General features: G+C 44.5%; 1 protein-coding gene across 1 annotated transcript in view; it reads right to left on the minus strand.

Annotated features, from left to right (window-relative positions):
• The window catches only part of HYDIN (HYDIN axonemal central pair apparatus protein), a 448,650-nt gene that overhangs the window by 80,807 nt on the left and 344,998 nt on the right, over positions 1 to 22,845 (minus strand). Inside the window, exons 43-48 of the mRNA XM_081216141.1 lie at positions 21,116 to 21,333; positions 10,291 to 10,428; positions 8,192 to 8,375; positions 5,518 to 5,659; positions 3,495 to 3,657; positions 509 to 1,105 (exon numbers count right to left, since the gene is read on the minus strand). Coding sequence (XP_081072267.1) covers positions 509 to 1,105; positions 3,495 to 3,657; positions 5,518 to 5,659; positions 8,192 to 8,375; positions 10,291 to 10,428; positions 21,116 to 21,333 — 1,442 coding nt within the window. The remainder of the gene's footprint in view (positions 1 to 508; positions 1,106 to 3,494; positions 3,658 to 5,517; positions 5,660 to 8,191; positions 8,376 to 10,290; positions 10,429 to 21,115; positions 21,334 to 22,845) is intronic.

Here is a 22,845-nt window from a genome sequence, read left to right on the forward strand (position 1 = left end):
AAGTATTTGCTTTCTGGTGTTTCACAGAAAAAGTCTGTCCCTGGACAAAACGCTATCATAACCATCCCCTCCAAACCACTGCCAAAGGGGCTTGCTTCTAGATACGCAATGGTTTTGTTTCTAGCAACAAAAAGCTGTCTCGTAGTATAATTTCTGTCACTGGGGGAAGCCTGTGGGAAAGAAATTTTAGAATAGTTGAGCCACTTGCGTCACCCCAAAGTATACCTGCCTTGCCAACCCCTAACACAGGATTGTCAACGTTAAAAATCAACTTTACAAGTGGCTGTTTACGAGGTTAGATGGAATAGTTGAGATCTGAGGAACTCTGTATGGATGTTTCACCACATAGAAGAAGGTCCTTTTAGGCATTATTGTCTTATATCCAAAGGGGCATCAGAGATTAATGGAATAAAAATAATGGGATACGGATTTTGTGTTGAAAGCAACACTTTTACGAGGATTAGCACTGCACAGCTCCCTGGCTCCCATCCTGGAGAAGAGCCTGTACCTGCTCCTCTTTGGGAAGCCTGTCATTCTCCAGGGCCTGCTTCCAGCTCGACCCTTCGGAGTCGGGCATCTGGATGTTTATGAAGGGCACACCGAGATCCTTCTTCCCTTCGTGGCCCTCCTCCTTGCCCTCGCCCCCGTCGCCGCGCTCCTCCTGAGCACGGAGCTTCTCTAGCCGCTCCCTCTCGGCCCTCGCCCGCTCCAGGCGCTCCCTCTCCCGGTCCTTGCGGCCTCGGCGCCCACCCGACGACGGAACCTGGCGCTGGTCGGTTCCGTCCTCACGGCTCGCATCCTCGGCCGCGGTATGATGCAGCAGAACTCCTTCCTTCCGGTCCCAGTACGTGAGGATGTTCTGGATATCCTTCAGAGACAACTCATAGGTCTTAAACCTCTGGGCCATGTCCTTGTCAGTGTCCTTCGGGAAGTCCCCTTCACTGTCCTCTTGTTCCTGGGCAAGAGGAAACCCAAGCATGTTGATATCTGACAGCTGGTTCTTCTTCTTGTTCAATTCTTCCTTCTCCGCAGCCACCTGCTCCCTAACAGAGACTTTTCTTTCTTTTGCGTCATTCTTCAGCTCTAGTTTGGAAAAAGTAAGAACCTAGGAGGCAAAACACATAAATTATTCTTAAAAGAGTTCTTTAAGGGAGAGCAAATCGCATAAAGAAGAGCAAGAGGGTGTTTAGTTTTGTAAGAAGGCCTCATACAATTCCAGGCACCTTGCATTCACACTAGGGCTGTGCCTAAGGATCGCCTGGGGGCCTTTCTCAAAATATCCGCTCTGTGGTCCTTCCTTGTCATACAGCTGGCTGGGGCCTGGCATTATGCACTTGGTAAAAGGTGCACAGCCACTGTGATGTGCACTTGTGGTTGAGAGCTGCTGTTTTGAAGTATCAGCGGGAAAGGATCCCCAAAATGATCCTCTGTTCGGGAGAGCCAGAGCGTAGAGGTCCAACCCTGGTCGCACCGCTTGCTAGCTGTGTGATCTTGGGTGAGCAATTCACATCTCTGTCCTAACTGTATAATGTTGATAGTAATATTAATAAGTACCTCAGAGGACTACTGAAGGTTAAATGTGTGAATACATGTAAAAAGCTTATAACAGCGTCAATCCCAGTTCCTCCCACCCCACCCCTCTCCCCTTTGGTATCCATACATTTGTTCTCTACACCGGTGTCTATATTTCTGCTTGGTAAATAAGGTCATCTGTACCATTTTTCTAAATTCACATATATATGTTAATATATGATATTTGTTTTTCTCTTTTTGACTTACTCCACTCTGTATGACTCTCTCTAATGGACACATATACACTATTGATACTATGTATAAAATAGACAACTGATGGGAACATACAGTATAGCACTGGGAACTCTACTTATGCACTGTGGTGTCCTAAATGGGATGGAAATCCCAAAGGGAAGGGATATATGTATATGCATGGCTGATTCATTTTGCTGTGCAGTAGAAGCTAACACAACATTGTAAAGCAACTATACTCCAGTAAAAATAATTTTAAAAAAAAGCTTATACTAGTGTCTGCCACACAGTAAAGGGTCTCTTAATGTCAAGTTATTAAAATTATACAGGTTATGTATATAATCAGTATTGTTGGGAACAGGTGAGGGTCTGGAATCTGGCTGCACTCCAGCCTTTTAAATAAACCTGTATTTATATAATGAAGCTGGCATAGAGGAACCAACCTTATTCTCTTTCTTACTGCCCTTTTAAACCTGCTTTGTGGGCTCTGATTTTCTCTTCTCCAATGAACTCCTCTGGGAGGCTTCACAGGCTTTTGGGTCATTCTTTGATGACATAAAGTCCAGTTCAGTCTAATGATCACTGTCTGCAGTACAGCCCAGTGACAGCTCTGTTCCTGCCTAAGTTCAGGCTTGGAGGCAGCGGCCCAGGTTGGCTACTCACCTCACTGCACTGCATCAACTCCTCCTCCACTTGTCCCTCTCTACAGCCTTGAGAGAACCGCTGGCAAGGCTGTCTGCCGGCGGGGGTGGCTCACCTTAGTTGTGTAGGGAGGGGAGGGGCTTGGCGCCTACTGTATTATTCCCCATCTGTAGGTCACTGCCGAGACACTGAGAGTTCTGTTTGGACACCCTGTTCTAAGCAGAAGTGGATTTTGCGTGGAGGAATAGGCCTGCTGAGGGGAGGACTTGTATCTGGAAGGTTGCGGGAGTCTGAACTCCAGGTCTGCTTGTTTTTTGTGCTTGTTTTGGTGCCGAAGTTCTGTGCACTCAGACCCCTGCTCCTTCCTGAGCTCTACCTGATGGGGATCCCTGGACACTGAGTCCTTTGCCCTTATGTCTACCTCCTGGGACCAGTCTGCACCTCGTCTGGGAGTCTGGCTTTAGTTTCACCCTCAGAACTCCCGATGCTGGAACGGCCGCTGTGCACACCAGCTAGCCACACCCCTTGGCCACCAGCGTCATCCTGGGCATAGCTCTGGCCGTTCTGCCCTTCCCGTAACATGGAGGGCAGAGACGTGACAGCTGAGCTTGGCAGGCTGATAAACGCAAGGACAGCTTGTGCTGGAGCCTCTCCCTTGACTGTTGTCAAGGATCAGCCCTTGGTTGAACACACTGACTTGGTGGCTCACTGGAGGCAACTCTTTCCTACTAGCCTATTTAGCACCATCCAGGGGACTGTAGGGGACAGTGGAAAAAGCCAGGTCTGTGCTCACGCACAACCGGTATGGCTTTATCCTGTTCAACCTCAGATGGGGTTCATGTCTATGAACCTCCGAGGGAGAGCACGATGCAGAAGGGCAGGATTATGTGAAGCATACGATAGCACTGGACACAGAGTCAGTGATCAACAAATGTTGGTCCCTCTCCTCCTACCTTCTGCACCACCACAACATCTGCACAGCCTTGGGTCAGTTTTTTAGAGGGGAAGTGTGCTGGGTTGACTGGCCGGTTGCAGTGGTGGACCACTCTGTGCCTGCCTTTTGCTAAGGGACGAGTGAGGGTTGCTACCTGCCGACTTGGTATCTGAGATTTCTTCATGGGCTGCTCCTCCTTTACGGGTCCCTGCTTTGGCTTTTTGTTCCTCCGTTTTAGCTCATCTTCTTCCTTCTGCCGCTCAAGCTCCTGCTGTAGCTTCTTTTCCTGCATCTCCTTTGCCAGTCTCTCCAGCTCCCTTCATCAAGCCAGGCAGAGAAAACAGAGTCCAGAGGCCCTCCTGCCCGAGCCCCTCCCCTGCCTGGGGTCACGTGGTGGGAGAACATGGGGCAGAGCTTTCTCGGGCATAAAAAGAAGGAACAAAGAAAGCTGGGTATACAGGAAGGAAGGAAGAAGGAAGGGAGGGAAGAGAAGGAAAGAAGGAAAGAAAGGAGGAAAGGATGGCTCACATCTAGCTTTGAAAGGTCATTCAGCAAAACTGATAATTGAAGCTCAACTAAGAGGAATTCTCAACTAATCTGTATTTCTATTCCAAACTCCTTTCATAGGAGAGTGAGGCAAGGGCTGGAAATAAGCTTGATGTTAGCACTTTTAAAAAGCAACTTCCAAAGATCGTTCTGATACCGGTACAGATGAGGCCCAGCTTCCTTCCTACACTCATGTCGTAGGTTTAGATAAGAAGAAATGGTGTTTTTAAAAGCAGTCCCCACCCTGGCTAGCTCAGAGCCATGGTGCTGGAGCTGAAGGCCACATTCCTCTCTTTCCTTTTCAGCTATGGATTCAAACGTGTTTGCCCTGCTGCTAATGGCAGAGAGGGCACCAAGCCTGGGCACCAAGTACAAACAAGGGTGTAGGGGATAGCATTTCTGAAGATATGAAATCCATGTATTTTCATCTCTGGAAATCCCTAGCTGTTCCTGGCTGCTGTGGCTCTCTGTCCACTGAAGCTGACTCATCATGACTTCATTACTTCGTGTGTGTGTGTGTGTGTGTGTGTGTGTGTGTGTGATACAAACAAGTCACTGCTGACCTCGGAGGATCAGATTTGCATTTCCTAAGTCCACTGTGAGATGAACGCCTGAAAGTAATGACCTGGATGAGAAAGAAAAGCGACTCCTTTGAAATCCCAAAGCTGGGATTTTCAGACCTCTGGAGGACTGGGCACGTTTACGGTAGATCATGCAGGAGAAGGGATGAGGGTATATGTACTGCATACTGCAGAGGACATAAAAGCTCTTTTGGGGCCAGTGGGAGGAGTCTGGAGGTGGAGGGAGAGGACAGAAGGGGGTTAAGTGGTAGGCAAGCATCCTGGCCTTCCCCTTCCAATGTCGGAATCCTAAGGAGGGGTAGGAAACAGACCCCCCCCTCCCTTGGCATGTTTGAAGATCTGAGGGCAGAAAGGACATATTTCTCACTGCCCACCTCTATCTGAGATGGCCTGAGATAGTGGCCTAAGTCTCTTGGGTGGTGTGGAGGGGATCCAGTCGTTCCTGTGTGGTCCCCAGGGATAGGCACAGAAGGTGGCTGAGAGGACTTGGCTTGGGAGCCTGCCCAGGGTCTCTGGTGAACTGCCCAGGCTGAGGATCACGTGAGAGAGGCGGTCAGACCTCAGGGAATGGACAGTACCACCAAAGGCCAAGATGGAAGCCAGGGAAGGAGGAGAAATGGCTGAGCTATGCAAGGGCAGCCACCATGCCCATGTCACAAGAATGTCCCCTGGGTCACCAGCTGTGGACACCTGAGCACAGAAGTTGATGAGCCACAGTTGTCACGGGGAGCCAGCAGGAGCCCCAGGACAGCACAGGGGCCAGAAGCCCCTCCCCTCATCACATTACATAACCTTTCCCTGAGTCCCAGCTGTCCCCAAGAAAGAAGGAAGGAGAGGAGAATGGAGACCTGGCAAGGCTACAGCAACCAGCACCCTGGATGTGCAAGATATGTGTTTCTGCTCTCAGCAATTCGCCCTCCCGGGTCTCCTGTGGCCATTGCTCCCCCGCTCCTCCACCCCGATGACCTCGGTGTCTGGGGTAGGACGTGCGCCTGACAGAAGCTGCTCCCTGGGGCTGCGCTTCCGTTCTGACAAGCCCCTGACACTGACCTTCTCTTCCTCTCCCGGAGGGCCTGCTGGACCTCTCGATTGAACACTCTTTTCTCCTCCTCCGTCAAGGCATCATATTCTTCCTCATCCATGTTTTGCAGACGCTCCTTCTCTCTCTGAAGCGCTTCCCTGCGTTTGTGCTCTGTCGGGGGAACAAACAGGAAGGTGGGGAAAACTCACTCAGCAGCTTTGGCTGCAGGGTCCCCCTGTGGTTTAGCTCTCAGCCTAAACAGGCTGCGGAGGGTGTGTGACAGTGAGAGGTGGCTGGTGCCACAGGCGGCATTCCTAATCGCTGGTGCAGTTTCCTGCATTCACACAGTTCCCAGATTGGTTTCCATCTGTGGCAGGCTGAATAGAGGCCCCAAAGAGGTCCCCGTCCTAATACCCAGAACCTGTGAATATGCTACCTTACATGGCAGAAAGGACTCTGCAGATGTGATTATATTAAGGACCTTGAGTTGGGGAGATTATCCTGGATTATCTGAGTGGGCCTAATACAATCACAGAGACCCACTAGAGGGAGGCAGGAGGGTCAGGCCCAAAGAAGATGTGACAAAGAAGCAGAGGGAGAGAAGTAGATGTGAGAGTGGAGGCAGGGGTCAGAGAGCTGCGAGGCAGGGACCAGGAGCCAAGAAATACAGGTGGCCCCTAGAAGCTGGAAAAGGCAAGGGAAAGGATTCTCCCCTAGAGCCTCCAAAGGAACGTGGCTCTACTGACACCTCAATTTTAGGACTTCTGACCTCCAGAACTGTAAGATAATAAATAAATAAAACTGTAAGATAATAAAACGGTAAGATAATAAATAACTGTAAGATAATAAATAAATAAAACTGTAAGATAATAAAACGGTAAGATAATAAATAACTGTAAGATAATAAAACGGTAAGATAATAAATAACTGTAAGATAATAAATAAATAAAACTGTAAGATAATAAAACGGTAAGATAATAAATAACTGTAAGATAATAAAACTGTAAGATAATAATAAAACTGTAAGATAATAAATCTGATAATAAAACTGTAAGATAATAAATAAATAAGATAATAATAAACAGAGATTTATTACTTACTTCACCAAGTTTGAAGTAATTTGTTATAGGAGCAAGAGTAACATACCACCCACTGACTTTACCTATTATTAACATATGCCACCAAAGTGCTTAGGGCGAAACAACCACCTGCAGACCAAGGGGAGCCGCCTTCCACACCCTACAGGTCCTGAAGTGTGGTTCACACTCGGCACGAAGGCACTCGGCTTCTTCTGCACCCTCACCAGCACCACATTCTCACCTGACATTTCTGTAAGGTTGAGCTTTGGGCTCGGAGATCTACATCCTGAGTTCTTTCTCTGACACTTACCTGAGGGATAGTAACAGGTCAGAATGATAATTCCTCCTTCATAGGGCTGTTGTGGAGATCAAATAAGCAATTGTGTAAGGCACCTAGCCCAGCGCCTGGCATATTCATAAATGTTCAATAAAAATTAGATTTTAATATAATAATATTGCTACTGTACGCTCCCTCAGGATTTTAAAAAATGATTCAGGGAATAGGAGCCCATATGGCAACTGTGAAAAACTAAAACTTCAATCTACAGATGACTGAGAAAATGAAAAGAGATACTTTTTTCCAAAAGTTGATCGCTGAGGGGAAACGAGCTTTCTGGAAAACTAGGAATCTAGATGTTGAAATAGTGCTGAGAGATGCCTGGTCGTTCTTTCTAATTTTTCTCTGCATGAGAATAAAAGGAAGCAATCTTTGCGTTCTGTTGAAGAACTAAGAGAGCTCACTGTTTGCAAATGTTTCCTTAAATGGAAAAGCATTATGATTGGTGTAGATTGTTCTAGAAGAGAGAAGTAAGGCTGAGTTAGGTAGGGCAGTGATGCGGCCAGCTCGGTCTGCTTCTGACTCAACCGGGAACTTAAGCTAACATTACTTTCTTTGTGTGTGTGTATGTATTTTTCAATCGTTGAAAGTTTTTTCCACACCACTGATGTAATGACAAAAAAGAAAAGCGTTCAGAGTTACACAGACCTTACTGATTTGCGATGTGACCTTACACAAGACTTTGGATACCTCTGAGCCTCATTTTCCTCATCTGTAGAACTGGGGCAGCAATCTTCATAGGGTTGCTGTCAGGATTAAATGACCCAAAGTGTCATTTAAAGACATTTACAGTGTACACCATGTCTGCTGCAGTGCCTGGTACACAGTAGGCTAAAATGTAGAAATTGTTTCATAAAGTGATCAGCACCTCTGGTCTTACAGGAAATGCACAGTTGACTTAAACAAAACCGACAAGCTAATGCATCAGCTGAGTCAGGATGGGACCTGTGATCGGGTCCCCTCAGCTAGGCTGTAATTACAGAGAAGATGAAGGGATGCAGTGTGATGTCGGGGGAAAGAGGGAGGGGCCTGCAGTCAGAAGACCTGGGTTCATCCTTCCTTCTGTAATCTCTCAACAGGTCACTTGTGTCTCAGTTTGCTCAAATGCAAAGTAGAGATAAGAACTCCCAGCCACCTTCCAGGGCAGAGGTGGGGTGCCAATGAGATGGCAAATGTAATAGTTTCATGTAAACCATGGCATGGAAGGACTGTAAAAAGCCTAGAGCTCTGTTTAAAGGAAAGACCTGTAGGGCTTGGGACGGACAGCCTAGGAGGGTATGGGCTTGCCTTCTTGCTCCTTTTTGGCCTCCTCCTGTGCCTTCATGGCTGCATAATCTTGGGCCACGTTGATGACATAGATATGCTCCCGGGTGCCAATGGCCTTCAGCAGGCAGAGGAGAGCCGCAGCCGCATTCCGAGCAAAGAGCGTCTCCAGGCTGTCAAACACCACTCCTCGGTAGCAGTCACTCAGCTGAAACCAGAGAGCAGAGACAGTTACTGTGGCCACAAGATCACCTGTTCTCTAAGGAGAAAAGTTGCTTGTTCTTTTGTTGGTGCTTTTACTGGTGCTTTTACTGGTTCTGCAGACCTAATGGGTCCGGATGAAAATCCCATTCAACTGCCCGTCCACCTGCTAGACTCCAGGGGCTGTAATTAAATAAGAGAGAAAAATAAAAACATTTTAGCAGTCATGAAAGATCTTTTTTTTTTTTTTGCGGTACGCGGGCCTCTCACTGTTGTGGCCTCTCCCGTTGCGGAGCACAAGCTCCGGACGTGCAGGCCCAGCATCCATGGCTCATGAACCCAGCCGCTCCGCGGCATGTGGGATCTTCCCGGACTGGGGCACGAACCTGTGCCCCCTGCATCGGCAGGCGGACTCTCAACCACTGCGCCACCAGGGAAGCCCATCATGAAAGATCTTTACCATACATATTTGTAGAGTAAAGGATTTATTCTGTCTCTATAGAGATAAAGAAAACAAACTAAATGTTAAAGCGAGGGTCTGGGAAGATCCATGAAGTACAGGGAAGGAAGATGCAAAGGAAAGGTGTCCCCATGCAGCAGGGGCAGCTGTAGCAGATGGGCCATTTGTATCTTCCTTAGTGGTATTCCTGCCTTGGAGTGTAATGGTTTTGATAACATTAACTATTGTAGAACAGCCTTGGCTATGCTGCAGTGTTACTTAAAGTGTAGTGCACAGACTAGCCACCATTGGCTAGGAACTGATTACTACCAGTTTTTGACGAGACAAGAATCTTGTGTCAGAAAATCAACTACTACAATCAGTAAATACACTATTTCGTTTAGCTGTTGTCTTTCTTTTTTTGCCTTGTAGGAAGACTTTGTCAATAAAGGAAGCAGTGCAAGCTCTGCATCTCATCAGAGGCCAGTACTTTGAGTAGCACAGCTCTCCTGGCTTACTTTGGGCTTTACCAATGATTCTCAGCCTTTATCTGGGTGCATGAAACACCTGCACACTTACTAGACCACTTAGCTCAAATCACCTGAGAGCAACAGTACCTTTAATGCAGTAGCGAGTTCAAACCTTAACAAGAATCATTTCTGGTGATGACATTCCTCCTCTTCCGGGAACCTCAAGTCTAATTTTGTTATATTTAAATGCGAAATTAATAGAGTGGCCCATTTTCAAAAACCAAAGCAAACACAGAACTCTAGGACACGGTGAACAATTTAGTTCTCTGTAAACCATAAGCAGCAAACCCTCCCAAATCCTGCGGATCTAGTTTTCTTTTAACTGTACACCACTTATGAAAAATCAAAACAAAAAGAAACAGTTATTGTGTTTCTGATTTTAACAGCAATATATCATTATAAAATAATTCAGAAATGTATGAAGATTATAAACCTATAATCTTGCTATTCAAAGATAACCACAGTTAACATGTACTTTAAGTGTTTTTACTATGTGTATGATATACATTTGTAAATTTTTTAGAGAAATATAATTGTGCTTTACATACTATTTCATAATCTGCTTTTTTCAGTTAATAACATATTGAAAACTTACCTTTACCACAGTTAACATAGCTCCAAATTCTAACTTTTCATGGCTCCACGTTATAATTTTTAACATACCACTGTAGGGCTGTACCATGAGTGTGTCTTTGTGTGTGTGTGTTTTGAAGGCACTACCTTCTGCCCACTGGTCCTTTAAGGTGAGTGGCTTCAGGCAGCAGACTGAGCCAGGGTCAGAGACTGACAAGGGCTGTGTCAAAAGGACAAAAGAGGGTGAAGAAACCCATCTTTCCTCTCCAAGACCCTTGGGTTCTGAGCTGCTGTGGGTGGGTGATGGCTCAGAATCTCAGCTCACAGCATGGGGACGATGTGTAAGCCCTGCATCTCTGTGCAGGTGGGTGTGGACGTACCTGAATACGCTCGGCCAGGATCTGAGTGAAGAGCTCCTCAGGGAGCACGCAGCTCACAAGCCCGGTATCACCTCCAATACTGGCGCTGAGGCTGAGCCGGCGCTGCGCGGGTCCCGAGGGGAGAGGGCTGGAGGAAATCTGTTCAGAGAAAGAAGGATCAGGAGTTAGAACCCAGCTTGGTGTTCCAACAACTCGTACACTTACGAGCCACGTTACCTCGGAAAAATCATCTTATCTCTCTGGGTCTCATTTCCTCATCTGTAAAATGGGGATTGCACTGTAAAATGGAAGATTCCTATCTCACTTAAAGAACTGCTGTAACCTTCAAGCAGGAACACTGTGGAAGGTGCTTTATATGTGTACCGAACAGCAAACATTTGTTCATGCATTCAACAAATATTTATTGACCACTTTTGATGCACCAGGGACCCCTCTAGTACCAGGGATACAACCACAAACAAGGTTGGCAGTGTTGCTGCCCACATGGTCCTTGTGTTCAAATGGGGGGTGGGAGACAGAAAAGGAGCACATGAATATACAAATCACTGATATAATATCAGATAGTGATGAGTGCAAGGAAGAAAACAATCAGTTAAGGGAATAAAGAACCATGACAGGGTTTAACAATGGCTATTTAGAGATCAGATCCTGAGAGACGGGTCTTTCTGAAAGGGAACAGCAAGGTCCCTCATCATGAGTGTGTTGTGGGTGTGTGGGAAGCACACAGGAGCACAGGGCGACTGCAGCTGAGTGAGCAATGGGGAAGATGGTCAGGCTTAAAGTCGAAGATACAGTCAGGCCAGGACATGCAGGGCTTGTAGGACGGGAAGGAATTTGGATTTTATTCCAAGAATTATGGGAAGTTGTTGGCATGTTTGAGGCAGATAAATGATCCTGTTTTGCTTTTTAAAAGACCACTCTACCTGCACAAGGTAACAAGAGTGAAGCAGGAAGATTAGTTAGTTAGATATCTCTGTGGTCAAGGCAGCAGATGATGGCGGCAGGGACAAGGACAGTCATGGTGGAAGTGGCTGATACAGGGTATATTCTGGAAGTAGAGCCAATAGGATTTGGGATGGGATATGAAAGAAAGAGAGGCATCAAGCATGACTCCTTGAGTTTTGACCTGTGCAAGCTAGAAAGTGGTGAAATTATTTATTAAGACAGGAAAGACTGAAGGAAGAACATTTGCCTTCTCTTGTTTTTTTTTGGGGGGGGGCAAGTAAGTGTCAATTTTTGGACATATAAATTTTGAGACATCTCGAAGCCATTCAGTAGAGATATTTAATGTGAGTTTGGATATATGAACCTGAGCGTGGGGAGAAATTAGGGCTGGAGATAGAAATTTAAGAGTCATAAGGATACTGAAAATATATTTAAGAAATGAAGTGGATGAGATCATCTATAAAGAAAAGAGTAGATAACTTAGTCCTAGCCTACTCTGAAAACCTAGGAATCTGGAGGAGATGGAGAAACTGGAGGAGTGGAGGGAGTCATTAATGAGGTAGATGGGAAAGTAGAAGCGTATGGTGTTCTGAAATCCAAGTAAAGAGAGCGTTTCCAGGAGGAGGGGGTTATCAGCTGCCAAAGAAGTCATGTGAGGTGAGGACAGAAAACTGGCCACTGGATTGGACAAGATGAATGCCAATGACCTTGAGAAGAGTAGCCAGTGGAGTGGTGAGGACAAAGGCTCACTGGAATAGGTGGAAGAGAGAATGGTGGTGAGGACAAGGAGGCAATCATCCAGCAACCCTTTGGAGGAATAGCTATGGAGAGGAGCTGAGAGATGAGGTAATACCAGTAGGGGGATCTGGAGCTGTGGGAAAGTATTTTAAAGGTGGGAGGTAATAGAGCATGCATAGACGATGATAGGAAGGATTCAACAGACAGGGGAGCAAAAACAAATGAGAGAGAGGACACAACTGCAGGGATTGAGCCCATGAATGAGAGAGAAGGGGTGGAGTCCAGTGCCCATGGGCAGGGGTAGGCTTTGGATGAGAGCAGGGGCAGTTACTCAGGTGCAGGGAAGGCATAGCACCAGGTGAGAATGAAGGCGGGCTGGTAGGTTTGGTGGTGGGAGGATAAGGTGGTTGTCTTCTGGTCGTTGCTGTGCCCTCCATGAAGTCAGAAGAGAGATCAGTAGCTGAGAATGAGAAAGAGGAAAGTGTCTCAGAGGTTTGGAGAGTGGTAATGGCAATAACACAGCTATCTTGAAGAGATGGAGGGCAAATGTACTAGGGCAGATCTGAGGGTCCACTTGAGATTTGTGGTCTTAAATTTATTTATTTAATTTTATTTATTTTTTTATACAGCAGGTTCTTTTTAGTCACCCATTTTATACACATCAGTGTATACATGTCAATCCCAATCGCCCAATTCATCACACCACCCCCCAGCCCGCCGCTTTCCACCCTTGGTGTCCATACGTTTGTTCTCTACATCTGTGTCTCAATTTCTGCCCTGCAAACCAGTTCATCTGTACCATTTTCTAGGTTCCACATATATGCATTAATATACAATATTTGTTTTTCTCTTTCTCACATACTTCACTCTGTATGACAGTCTCTAGATCCATCCACGTCTCTACAAATGACCCAATTTCGTTCCTTTTTATGGCTGAGTAATATTCCATTGTATATATGTGCCACATCTTCTTTATCCATTTGTCTGTTGATGGGCATTCAGGTTGCTTGCATGACCTGGCTATTGTAAATAGTGCTGCAATGAACACTGGGGTGCATGTGCCTTTTTCAATTATGGTTTTCTCTGGGTATATGCCCAGTAGTGGGATTGCTGGATCATATGGTAATTCTATTTTTAGTTTTTTAAGGAATCTCCATACTGTTCTCCATAGTGGCAGAATCAACTGACATTCCAACCAACAGGGCAAGAGAGTTTCCTTTTCTCCACACCCTCTCCAGCATTTGTTGTTTGTAGATTTTCTGATGATGTCCATTCTAACTGGTGTGAGGTGAGACCTCATTGTAGTTTGGATTTGCATTTCTCTAATAATTAGTGATGCTGAGCAGCTTTTCATGTGCTTCTTGGCCATCTGTATGTCTTCTTTGGAGAAATGTCTCTTTAGGTCTTCTTCCCATTTTTGGATTGGGTTGTTTGTTTTATTAATATTGAGCTGCATGAGCTGTTTATATATTTTGGAGATTAATCCTTTGTCCATTGATTCGTTTCCAAATATTTTCTCCCATCCTGAGGGTTGTCTTTTCATCTTGTTTATTGTTTCCTTTGCTGTGCAAAAGCTTTGAAGTTTCATTAGGTCCCATTTGTTTATTTTTGTTTTTATTTCCATTACTCTAGGAGGTGGATCAAAAAAGATCTTGCTGTGATTTATGTCAAAGAGTGTTCTTCCTATGTTTTCCTCTAAGAGCTTTATAGTGTCTGGTCTTACATTTAGGTCTCTAATCCATTTTGAGATTATTTTTGTGTATGGTGTTAGGGAGTGTTCTAATTTCATTGTTTTACATGTAGCTGTCCAGTTTTCCCAGCACCACTTATGGAAGAGACTGTCTTTTCTCCACTGTATATCCTTGCCTCCTTTGTCATAGATTAGTTGACCATAGGTGCGTGGGTTTATCTCTGGGCTTTCTATCCTGTTCCATTAATCTATGTCTCTGTTTTTGTGCCAGTACCATATTGTCTTGATTACTGTAGCTTTATAGTATAGTCTGAAGTCAGGGAGTCTTGATTCCTCCAGCTCCATTTTTTTCCCTCAAGACTGCTTTGGCTATTCGGGGTCTTTTGTGTCTCCATACAAATTTTAAGATTTTTTGTTCTAGTTCCATAAAAAATGCCATTGATGATTTGAATTGAATCTGTAGATTGCTTTGGGTAGTAGAGTCATTTTCACAATATTGATTCTTCCAATCCAAGAACGTGGTATATCTCTCCATCTGTTGGTATCATCTTTAATTTCTTACATCAGTGTCATATAGTTTTCTGCATACAGGTCTTTTGTCTCCCTAGGTAGGTTTATTCCTAGGTATTTTATTCTTTTTGTTGCAATGGTAAATGGGAGTGTTTCCTTAATTTCTCTTTCAGATTTTTCATCATTAGTGTATAGGAATGCAAGAGATTTCTGTGCATTAATTTTGTATCCTGCAACTTTACCAAATTCATTGATTAGCTCTGGTGGTTTTCTGGTGGCATCTTTAGGATTCTCTATGTACAGTATCATGTCATCTGCAGACAGTGACAGTTTTACTTCTTCTTTTCCAATTTATATTCCTTTTATTTCTTTTTCTCCTCTGATTGCCATGGCTAGGGCTTCCAAAACTATGTTGAATAATAGTGGCGAGAGTGCACAACCTTGTCTTGTTCCTGATCTTAGAGGAAATGCTTTCAGTTTTTCACGCTTGAGAATGGTGTTTGCTGTGGGTTTGTCAGATATGGCCTTTATTATGTTGAGATAGGTTCCCTCTATGCCCACTTTCTGGAGTTTTTATCATAAATGGGTGTTGACTTTTGTCAAAAGCTTTTTCTGCATCTATTGAGATGATCATATGGTTTTTATTCTTCAATTTGTTAATATGATGTATCACGTTGATTGATTTGTGTATATTGAAGAATCCTTGCATTCCTGGGATAAATCCCACTTGATCATGGTGTATGATCCTTTTAATGTGTTGTTGGATTCTGTTTGCTAGTATTTTGTTGTGGATTTTTGCATCTATATTCATCAGTGATATTGGTCTGTAATTTTCTTTTTTTGTAGTATCTTTGTGTGGTTTTGGTATCAGGGTGATGGTGGTCTCATAGAATGAGTTTGGGAGTGTTCCTTCCTCTGCAATTTTTTGGAGGAGTTTGACAAGGATGGGTGTTAGCTCTTCTCTAAATGTTTGATAGAATTCACCTGTGAAGCCATCTGGTCCTGGACTTTTGTTTGTTGGAAGATTTTTAATCACAGTTTCAATTTCATTACTTGTGATTGGTCTGTTCATATTTTCTTTTTCTTCCTGGTTCAGTCTTGGAAGGTTATACCTTTCTAAGAATTTGTCATTTCTTCCAGGTTGTCCATTTTATTGGCATAGAGCTGCCTGTAGTAGTCTCTTAGGATGCTTTGTATTTCTGCAGTGTCAGTTGTAACTTCTCCTTTTTCATTTCTAATTTTATTGATTTGGGTCCTCTCCCTCTTTTTCTTGATGAGTCTGGCTAATGATTTATAAATTTTTTTTATCTTCTCAAAGAGCCAGCTTTTAGTTTTATTGATCTTTGCTATTGTTTTCTTTGTTTCTATTTCATTTACTTCTGATCTGATCTTTATGATTTCTTTCCTTCTGCTAACTTTGGGTTTTGTTTGTTCTTCTTTCTCTAATTCCTTTAGGAGTAAGGTTAGATTGTTTATTTCAGATCTTTTTGTTTCTTGAGGTAGGCTTGTATAGCTATAAACTTCCCTCTTAGAACTGATTTTGCTGCATCCAATAGGTTTTGGGTCGTCGTGTTTTCATTGTCATTTGTCTCTAGGTATTTTTTGATTTCCTCTTTGATTTCTTCAGTGATCTTTTGGTTATTTAGTAGCGTATTGTTTGGCTTCCATGTGTTTGTTTTTTTTTACATTTTTTTCCTTGTAATTCATTTCTAATCTCATAGCATTGTGGTCAGAAAAGATGCTTGATATGATTTCAATTTTCTTAAATTTACTGAGGCTTGATTTGTGACCCAAGATGTGATCTATCCTGGAGAATGTTCTGTGCACACTTGAGAAGAAAGTGTAATCTGCTGTTTTTGGATGGATAAATCTGGTCTATTGTGTCATTAAAGCTTCTGTTTTCTTATTTGTTTTCATTTTGGATGATCTGTCCATTGGTGCAAGTGAGGTGTTAAAGTCCCCCACTATTATTGTGTTACTGTCGACTTCTTCTTTTATAGCTGTTAGCAGTTGCCTTATGTATTGAGGTGCTCCTATGTTGGGTGCATACATATTTATAATTGTTATATCTTCTTCTTGGATTGATCCCTTGATCATTATGTAGTGTCCTTCCTTGTCTCTTGTAACATTCTTTATTTTAAAGTCTATTTTATCTGATATGAGTATTGCTACTCCAGCTTTCTCTTGATTTCCATTTGCATGGAATATCTTTTTCCATCCCCTCACTTTCAGTCTGTATGTGTCTCTAGGTCTGAAGTGGGTCTCCTGTAGACAGCATATATATATATATGGGTCTTGTTTTTGTATCCATTCAGCAAGACTGTGTCTTTTGGTTGGAGCATTGAATCCATTCACGTTTAAGGTAATTATCAATATGTATGTTCCTATGACCATTTTCTTAATTGTTTTGGGTTTGTTTTTGTAGGTCCTTTTCTTCTCTTGTGTTTCCCACTTAGAGAAGCTCCTTTAGCATATGTTGTAGAGCTGGTTTGGTGGTCTGAATTCTCTTAGCTTTTGCTTGTCTGTAAAGCTTTTCATTTCTCCATCGATTCTGAATGAGATCCTTGCCAGGTAGAGTAATCTTGGTTGTAGGTTCTTCCCTTTCATCACTTTAAGTATATCATGCCCTCCCTTCTGGCTTTTACGAGTTTCTGCTGAGAAATCAGCTGTTAACCTTACGGAAGTTCCCTTGTATGTTATTTATCGTTTTTCCCTTGCTGCTTTCAATAAATTTTCCTTGTCTTTAATTTTTGCCAGTTTGATTACTATGTGTCTCGGCTTGTTTCTCCTTGGGTCTATCCTGTGTGGGACTCTCTGGGCTTCCTGGATTTGGTGGCTATTTCCTTTCCCATGTTAGGGAAGTTTTTGACTATAATCTCTTCACATATTTTCTCTGGTCTTTTCTCTCTCTCTTGTCCTTCTGGGACCCCTATAATGCGAATGTTGTTGCATTTAATGTTGTCTCAGAGGTCTCTTAGGCTGTCTTCATTTCTTTTCATTCTTTTTTCTTTATTCTGTTGTGCAGCAGTGAATTCCACCATTCTGTCTTCCAGGTCACTTATCCATTCTTTCGCCTCAGTTATTCTGCTATTGATTCCTTCTAGTGTAGTTTTCATTTCAGTTATTGTATTGTTCATCTCTTTTTGTTTGTTCTTTAATTCTTCTAGGTCTTTGTTAAACATTTCTTGCATCTTCTCGATCTTTGCCTCCATTCTTTTTCCGAGGTCCTGGATCATCTTCACTATCATTATTCTGAATTCTTTTTCTGGAAGGTTGCCTATCTCCACTTCATTTAGTTGCTTTTCTGGGGTTTTATCTTGTTCCTTCATCTGGTACATAGCCCTCTGCCTTTTCATCTTGTCTATCGTTCTGTGAATGTGGTTTTTGTTCCACAGGCTGCAGGATTGTAGTTCTTCTTGCTTCTGCTGTCTGCCCTCTGGTGGATGAGGCTATCTAAGAGGCTTATGCACGTTTCCTGATGGGAGTGACTGGTGGTGGGTAGAGCTGACTGTTGCTCTGGTGGGCAGAGCTCAGTAAAACTTTAATCCACTTGTCTGCTGATGGGTGGGGCTGGGTTCCCTCCCTGTTGGTTGTTTGGCCTGAGGCGACCCAACACTGGAGCCTACCCAGGTTCTTTGGTGGGGTAATGGCGGACTCTGGGAGGGCTCACGCCAAGGAGTACTTCCCAGAACTTCTGCTGCCAGTGTCCTTGTCCTCAGTGTGAGCCACATCCAGCCCCCGCCTCTGCAGGAGACCCTCCAACACCAGCTGGTTCAGTCTCCCCTGGGGTCACTGCTCCTTCCCCTGGGTTCCGATGCACACACTACTTTGTGTGTGCCCTCCAAGAGTGGAGTCTCTGTTTCCCCCAGTTCTGGCGAAGTCCTGCAATCAAATCCCAGTGGTCTTCAAAGTCTGATTCTCTAGGAATTCTTCCTCCCATTGCCGGACCCCCAGGTTGGGAATCCTGACGTGGGGCTCAGAAACTTCACTCCAGTGGATGGACTTCTTCCGTATATGTGTTCTCCAGTCTGTGAGTCACCCACCCAGCAGTTATGGGATTGATTTTACTGTGATTGTGCCCCTCCAACCGTCTCATTGTGGCTTCTCCTTTGTCTTTGGATATGGGGTATCATTTTGGTGAGTTCCAGTGTCTTCCTGTAGATGACTGTCCAGCAGTTAGTTGTGATTCTGGTGTTCTCGCAAGAGGGAGTGAGAGCATGTCCTTCTTCTCCGCCATCTTGGTTCCAATCTCTGTGGTCTTAAATTTAAATTAAGACCATTCAGGAAAGATGAAAGTTTTCTCTACCTACGTTCAACTGCCCTACATGGAGGAGGTGGAGAATTGAGAGTACGATGAAGGGGAAGGGAAAAGGGAGCACCTATAGTGATGGACCATGAATCCAAACTGAGTAAGAAAGGAAATGAAGGGGTCAGTCGGCAGTGAAGATGTGAATTGGAGGTTTCGTTGGGACCCATTATTTACCAGAATAAGTCATCCGGAAAGTTAGAAGATGGTTGTCAAAAAGTAGGATGTGTGATGTAGAGATCACGAGTCTACAGGTCACAGTGAATAAGGTCTAGAATATGACCACGGTAGTGAGTAGCTAAGGAGACCATGGAATTGAAGAGTCAGGGTGATGGATTAAATATTCAAAAGATTAGGATTTCAAACTGGTGTTTTCCTGGAACAAGGTGATTTATAAATAAATGACCTTATATTACAGGTCATTTCTTCATCATGTGACATAGTACACATTTCTTCCCATTTGCACCATGACTAAAATTTCCTTCATTGAAGAGTTCATGCTTTAGGAGAGCTTCAACAAAACCAAACAGCCATCTCTAGGAAAAGCACTCTGACAAGGCGACAGCTGTCCAAATCACCTGATCCTGTAATGCTGGAGCAATGCTGGCAGACACATGTGCAGTGCAGGCGGGGGAAGGTCTTTGAACTCTGATTTCTACTGTGATATTGAACAGGTTTTAAGTTGCTATTTAGATAGGAGTCAGAATTGGGATTTTCTGCTGCCTTTGATATGTTCTAAAAAGCTTCCCTTTACTATCCAGATTGGCAGAAACAAACCAAAGAAAATCATTTCCCATGATACCCTATTTAATAGAAATATATGGGTTCAGTTCATCCATAAACGTCTAAGTAAAGAATATTATATTAGGTCTTGGAGAAGAGGATTAAAAGGATGATGCTCCAAAAGAAACTGAGTCAACAGTTTCAGTTTTCAAGGTGCTAGAAGAACAGGCCACTGAAGTGAAGATCATGTGACATCATCTGGCATAAATCCAACCCGTGGATGCCCCATCCAACCAGCATACCTCCTCTTACGTGAAGACCTTCACCTCCACTCTGTCCACACGCCCCATCCGGTGCTCCACCATCTACTTGCCCCACCAACCCTCCATTCACCTGCCCCATCCAACACGTGTGATTCTCCTCTCCTCTGCTGCATTCACCTCAGCAACCTTCTCTGAAATGTCTACCTCTCCCATTCCCCCTATACAGCAGTCTCAGACTGAAGCAAGACCCACAGACCCTTTCACTCTTCCTATTTCTCCCATTGTATTGTCCTCCTTTTAATTCCTTCTCTACCTAGGCCAGATTTCCTATACTGATGCGACTCTCAACTCCCTTGACCCTTGTTCTGAGCACACACCCCACACCTGCAATGATGACAACTTCTCTCTCTGCCTCTGAATAAGGGCTGCCAGGGGCTGCTTAGGGAAATCTTACAACCATGAAGTTATGGCTTCACATCTTGCCTGGGCCATCAGCACTCTCAACTATCTTTTCTTTTGTCCACCACCAATTTCTGGTTCTGTCTTCGCAGTGGACACATCAGTGCTTTCTTTACTGTTCTTCTCAAGCATGCTATGCAACCCAACTTCCTCAACACTGCCCGCAAAGACCATGCATCCTGCATACATCTTAGGGCCATTCAGCAAGACCTTCTCCAACCTCCATTTTCCACCTTGCTACCCCTACAAGTAGCTGTATCTATTTTCACCTTTATTGACTCTAGAGGAAGATGGCTCCCAACTCCCTCAACTATGCTTAATCCTGCCCTCCCTGTTTCCTCCTGGAATCTCATTCCCTCTTGGGTAGATCATCACCTTATACTTCTCCAGGAGCTATCTTAATAGACCTCCTTGTGCCTCCACCTCCTTTCAGAGAAAGAACTCATTGACTCTGGGTTTGCTCCTCTAATGACTACTTGATCTTTTCCCCCTTTTTTTTCAAATATCTTAGAAGCCTATACTCATTTGACTTGGCTTTCCCACTCACAACTCATCACCCACCTGTCTCTCACTGCACCACCCACTGTCTCTGACTTCAGCACCTGCTATTCATCTCACCTGCTGAGATTGTTTTTGAAGTCCCTCGGCATGTGACTCAAACTCTCTGGCTCCTTTATGACTTTCCAAGACTCCCCTGCAGCTCTCCCACAACTTACATTCATGGTTCCATCCTTCACATGCCTTTAGTAGTAGTTTGAGCCATATGAAATTGCTGCAATAGAGTTCCTGAGTGGTTGAATATTGGCAGTTTCATATGGTTCAACCTAATTCTTTTTACACACCTCTTTTATCACCAATCTCTTTTTATTACATATATTTGAGTGTGTGGTTATCACCCTTATCAGACTCTTAGTGCAGCTTGAGTAAAAGAATTTTGCTTTATTTATCTTCACTTTGCCAGCACCCAACCCAATACCTATAACATTAAAGGCACTTGTTTCACACCTGCTAGATGAACACTCCGTTCAGGAGTGGTACAGGGACAGTACTTAGGCCTGACTGGCAAGGGCACCTGTAGGAATGAAGTTGTGCTAACCTGGATGCAAGATGCTGAGGAGGAGGAGAAAAAAGAGAAGAGGGGGAGCAGGGAGGAAAAATCCCAACCTTCCTTCCGGGAGCCCTGATTTGTACCTGTGGTGTTTCGGACGAGTGCTGGTGATGCTGCTTCTGAGACACAGAGCTGTGGCTGTCTGCTTTGCCTTTGGTGCTAAGCACGCTCCCACGCACAGGCTTGGCAGGTTTAATTTCGGGAGTTACCAGAGTAGATTCTGAAGTTAACTTCCCCAGGGTCTCACTGCTCAGTCGTATCTGTCCCACGGCATTTTGGCTCAAAGCAGCAGCCTCCTGGGCTACACAGAGATAGAGGGTTTATATTAAAAGTCACCTTAGGATAATAAGGAAATAATAGCGAGGATGGCAAGTTGAAATGTACTGTGATTCTTTTGAAGACTACAAAGCCATCTCCACCTGCAGCTGGCTTAGCAGGCTGAGAGAAGAGGCTCTACCCACTGAGGATGGATGATGATGACGGGTGTGTGCAGAGCCTGGCCTGGAGCCCCGGGCTCTTCACTGCTCATCTTCCCAGGGGATGCCACGATACTCTCCCCCACTTTCTCTTCCAACCCAGAGGGTAATCATTTCTGAAACTGCTGGTACACTACAGGCCTGACTGCCCTGGAAACCTACCACAATGATTACTGTGTTGTTTTACCGTCTTTTATTCTTACTACGTCTTTAAAACCCAGCATGTATTGTATACTGACAGCACATCTCAGTTTGGACTAGGCACATTTCAAGGGGCCGGTGGGTCCTGCGTGGGACAGACAGGTTTAGACTGGTCACTTCCACTTCAGTACAGCCTGCTGACTCCACAGCAAACAGCAAATGCAGGTCTGGGTTTAACCCTATCACTGAAAGGGTTTTCTCCAGAGTCGCCAGTGACCTCCGAACTGTAAACTACAGCAGCCCTCTTCTCAGGGCTCCTTCTATCTGAACCTTCAGCCACCTCCGATTATATTCACTTACTGATTTAACACATTTTTACAAATCTTTACTCTGTGTCTACTATGTGCCAAGCACTAGTCTAGACGTCGGGAATACATTAGTGACGAAAACTAACACAAATCTCTGCCATCCGAAGCTCACATTCTTGGCTGGGGCAGGGTGGGGGTTGTGGAGGAGGCAGACAATAAAATAAGTAAATAAAATAAATAGTCTGTTAACTAGGGGTAAGGGCTATGAGGAAAATAAAGCAGGAAGGGTCCCCCAGACTCCAACCAGGTCTCCGGAGAGATGCAGAAGTCCTTCTGGCCCCCTCCCGCCTGTAGCTCTCCTGACTGCCCACCCTTCTGACCCTCACTCTGCCTTCTCCGCCTCCCCTGGCTTCTCCCCCTGCCCCCACCTCCTCTTAAAACATGAAGTGTTCCCTAAGCTCCCATCTTGCCCTATCCATCCCTCTCCTCTCTTTCTGGAACTTTCTGGGCTGATTTCCTCTACTCCAGCGGCTGCACCCCTCACCTTGTTGAGGAAGGTCTCCCCCAGTTATTAAGCCTTTAGCTTGACATTACTTTCTCAGGGAGCTCAAATTCATGATTTGTCATGGGATGTCAACACAACTCCAGAGACTTCTGTGAAATGCAGTTTATTTGACAGAAAAGGAAACAAAAAATCTAAGAGAACTGGAATTGTGATGCAGCCTGGGGTCCCCACTAAATGGTATCAGAATATGCCACCCCAAAATATGACTACAGGAGTTCAGGATACGCCACCTCAAAATGTGCTGCTTTGGCATATTGGTTATTTTGAGCTGTAGGCACCTGAAAAACAGTAAATGCAGGGAGTGGCTTTCCTTGACCTCCCCT

The sequence above is a fragment of the Mesoplodon bidens genome (assembly GCF_964165515.1).
Source record: "Mesoplodon bidens genome assembly, chromosome: 18".
Lineage (NCBI taxonomy): Eukaryota > Metazoa > Chordata > Mammalia > Artiodactyla > Ziphiidae > Mesoplodon > Mesoplodon bidens.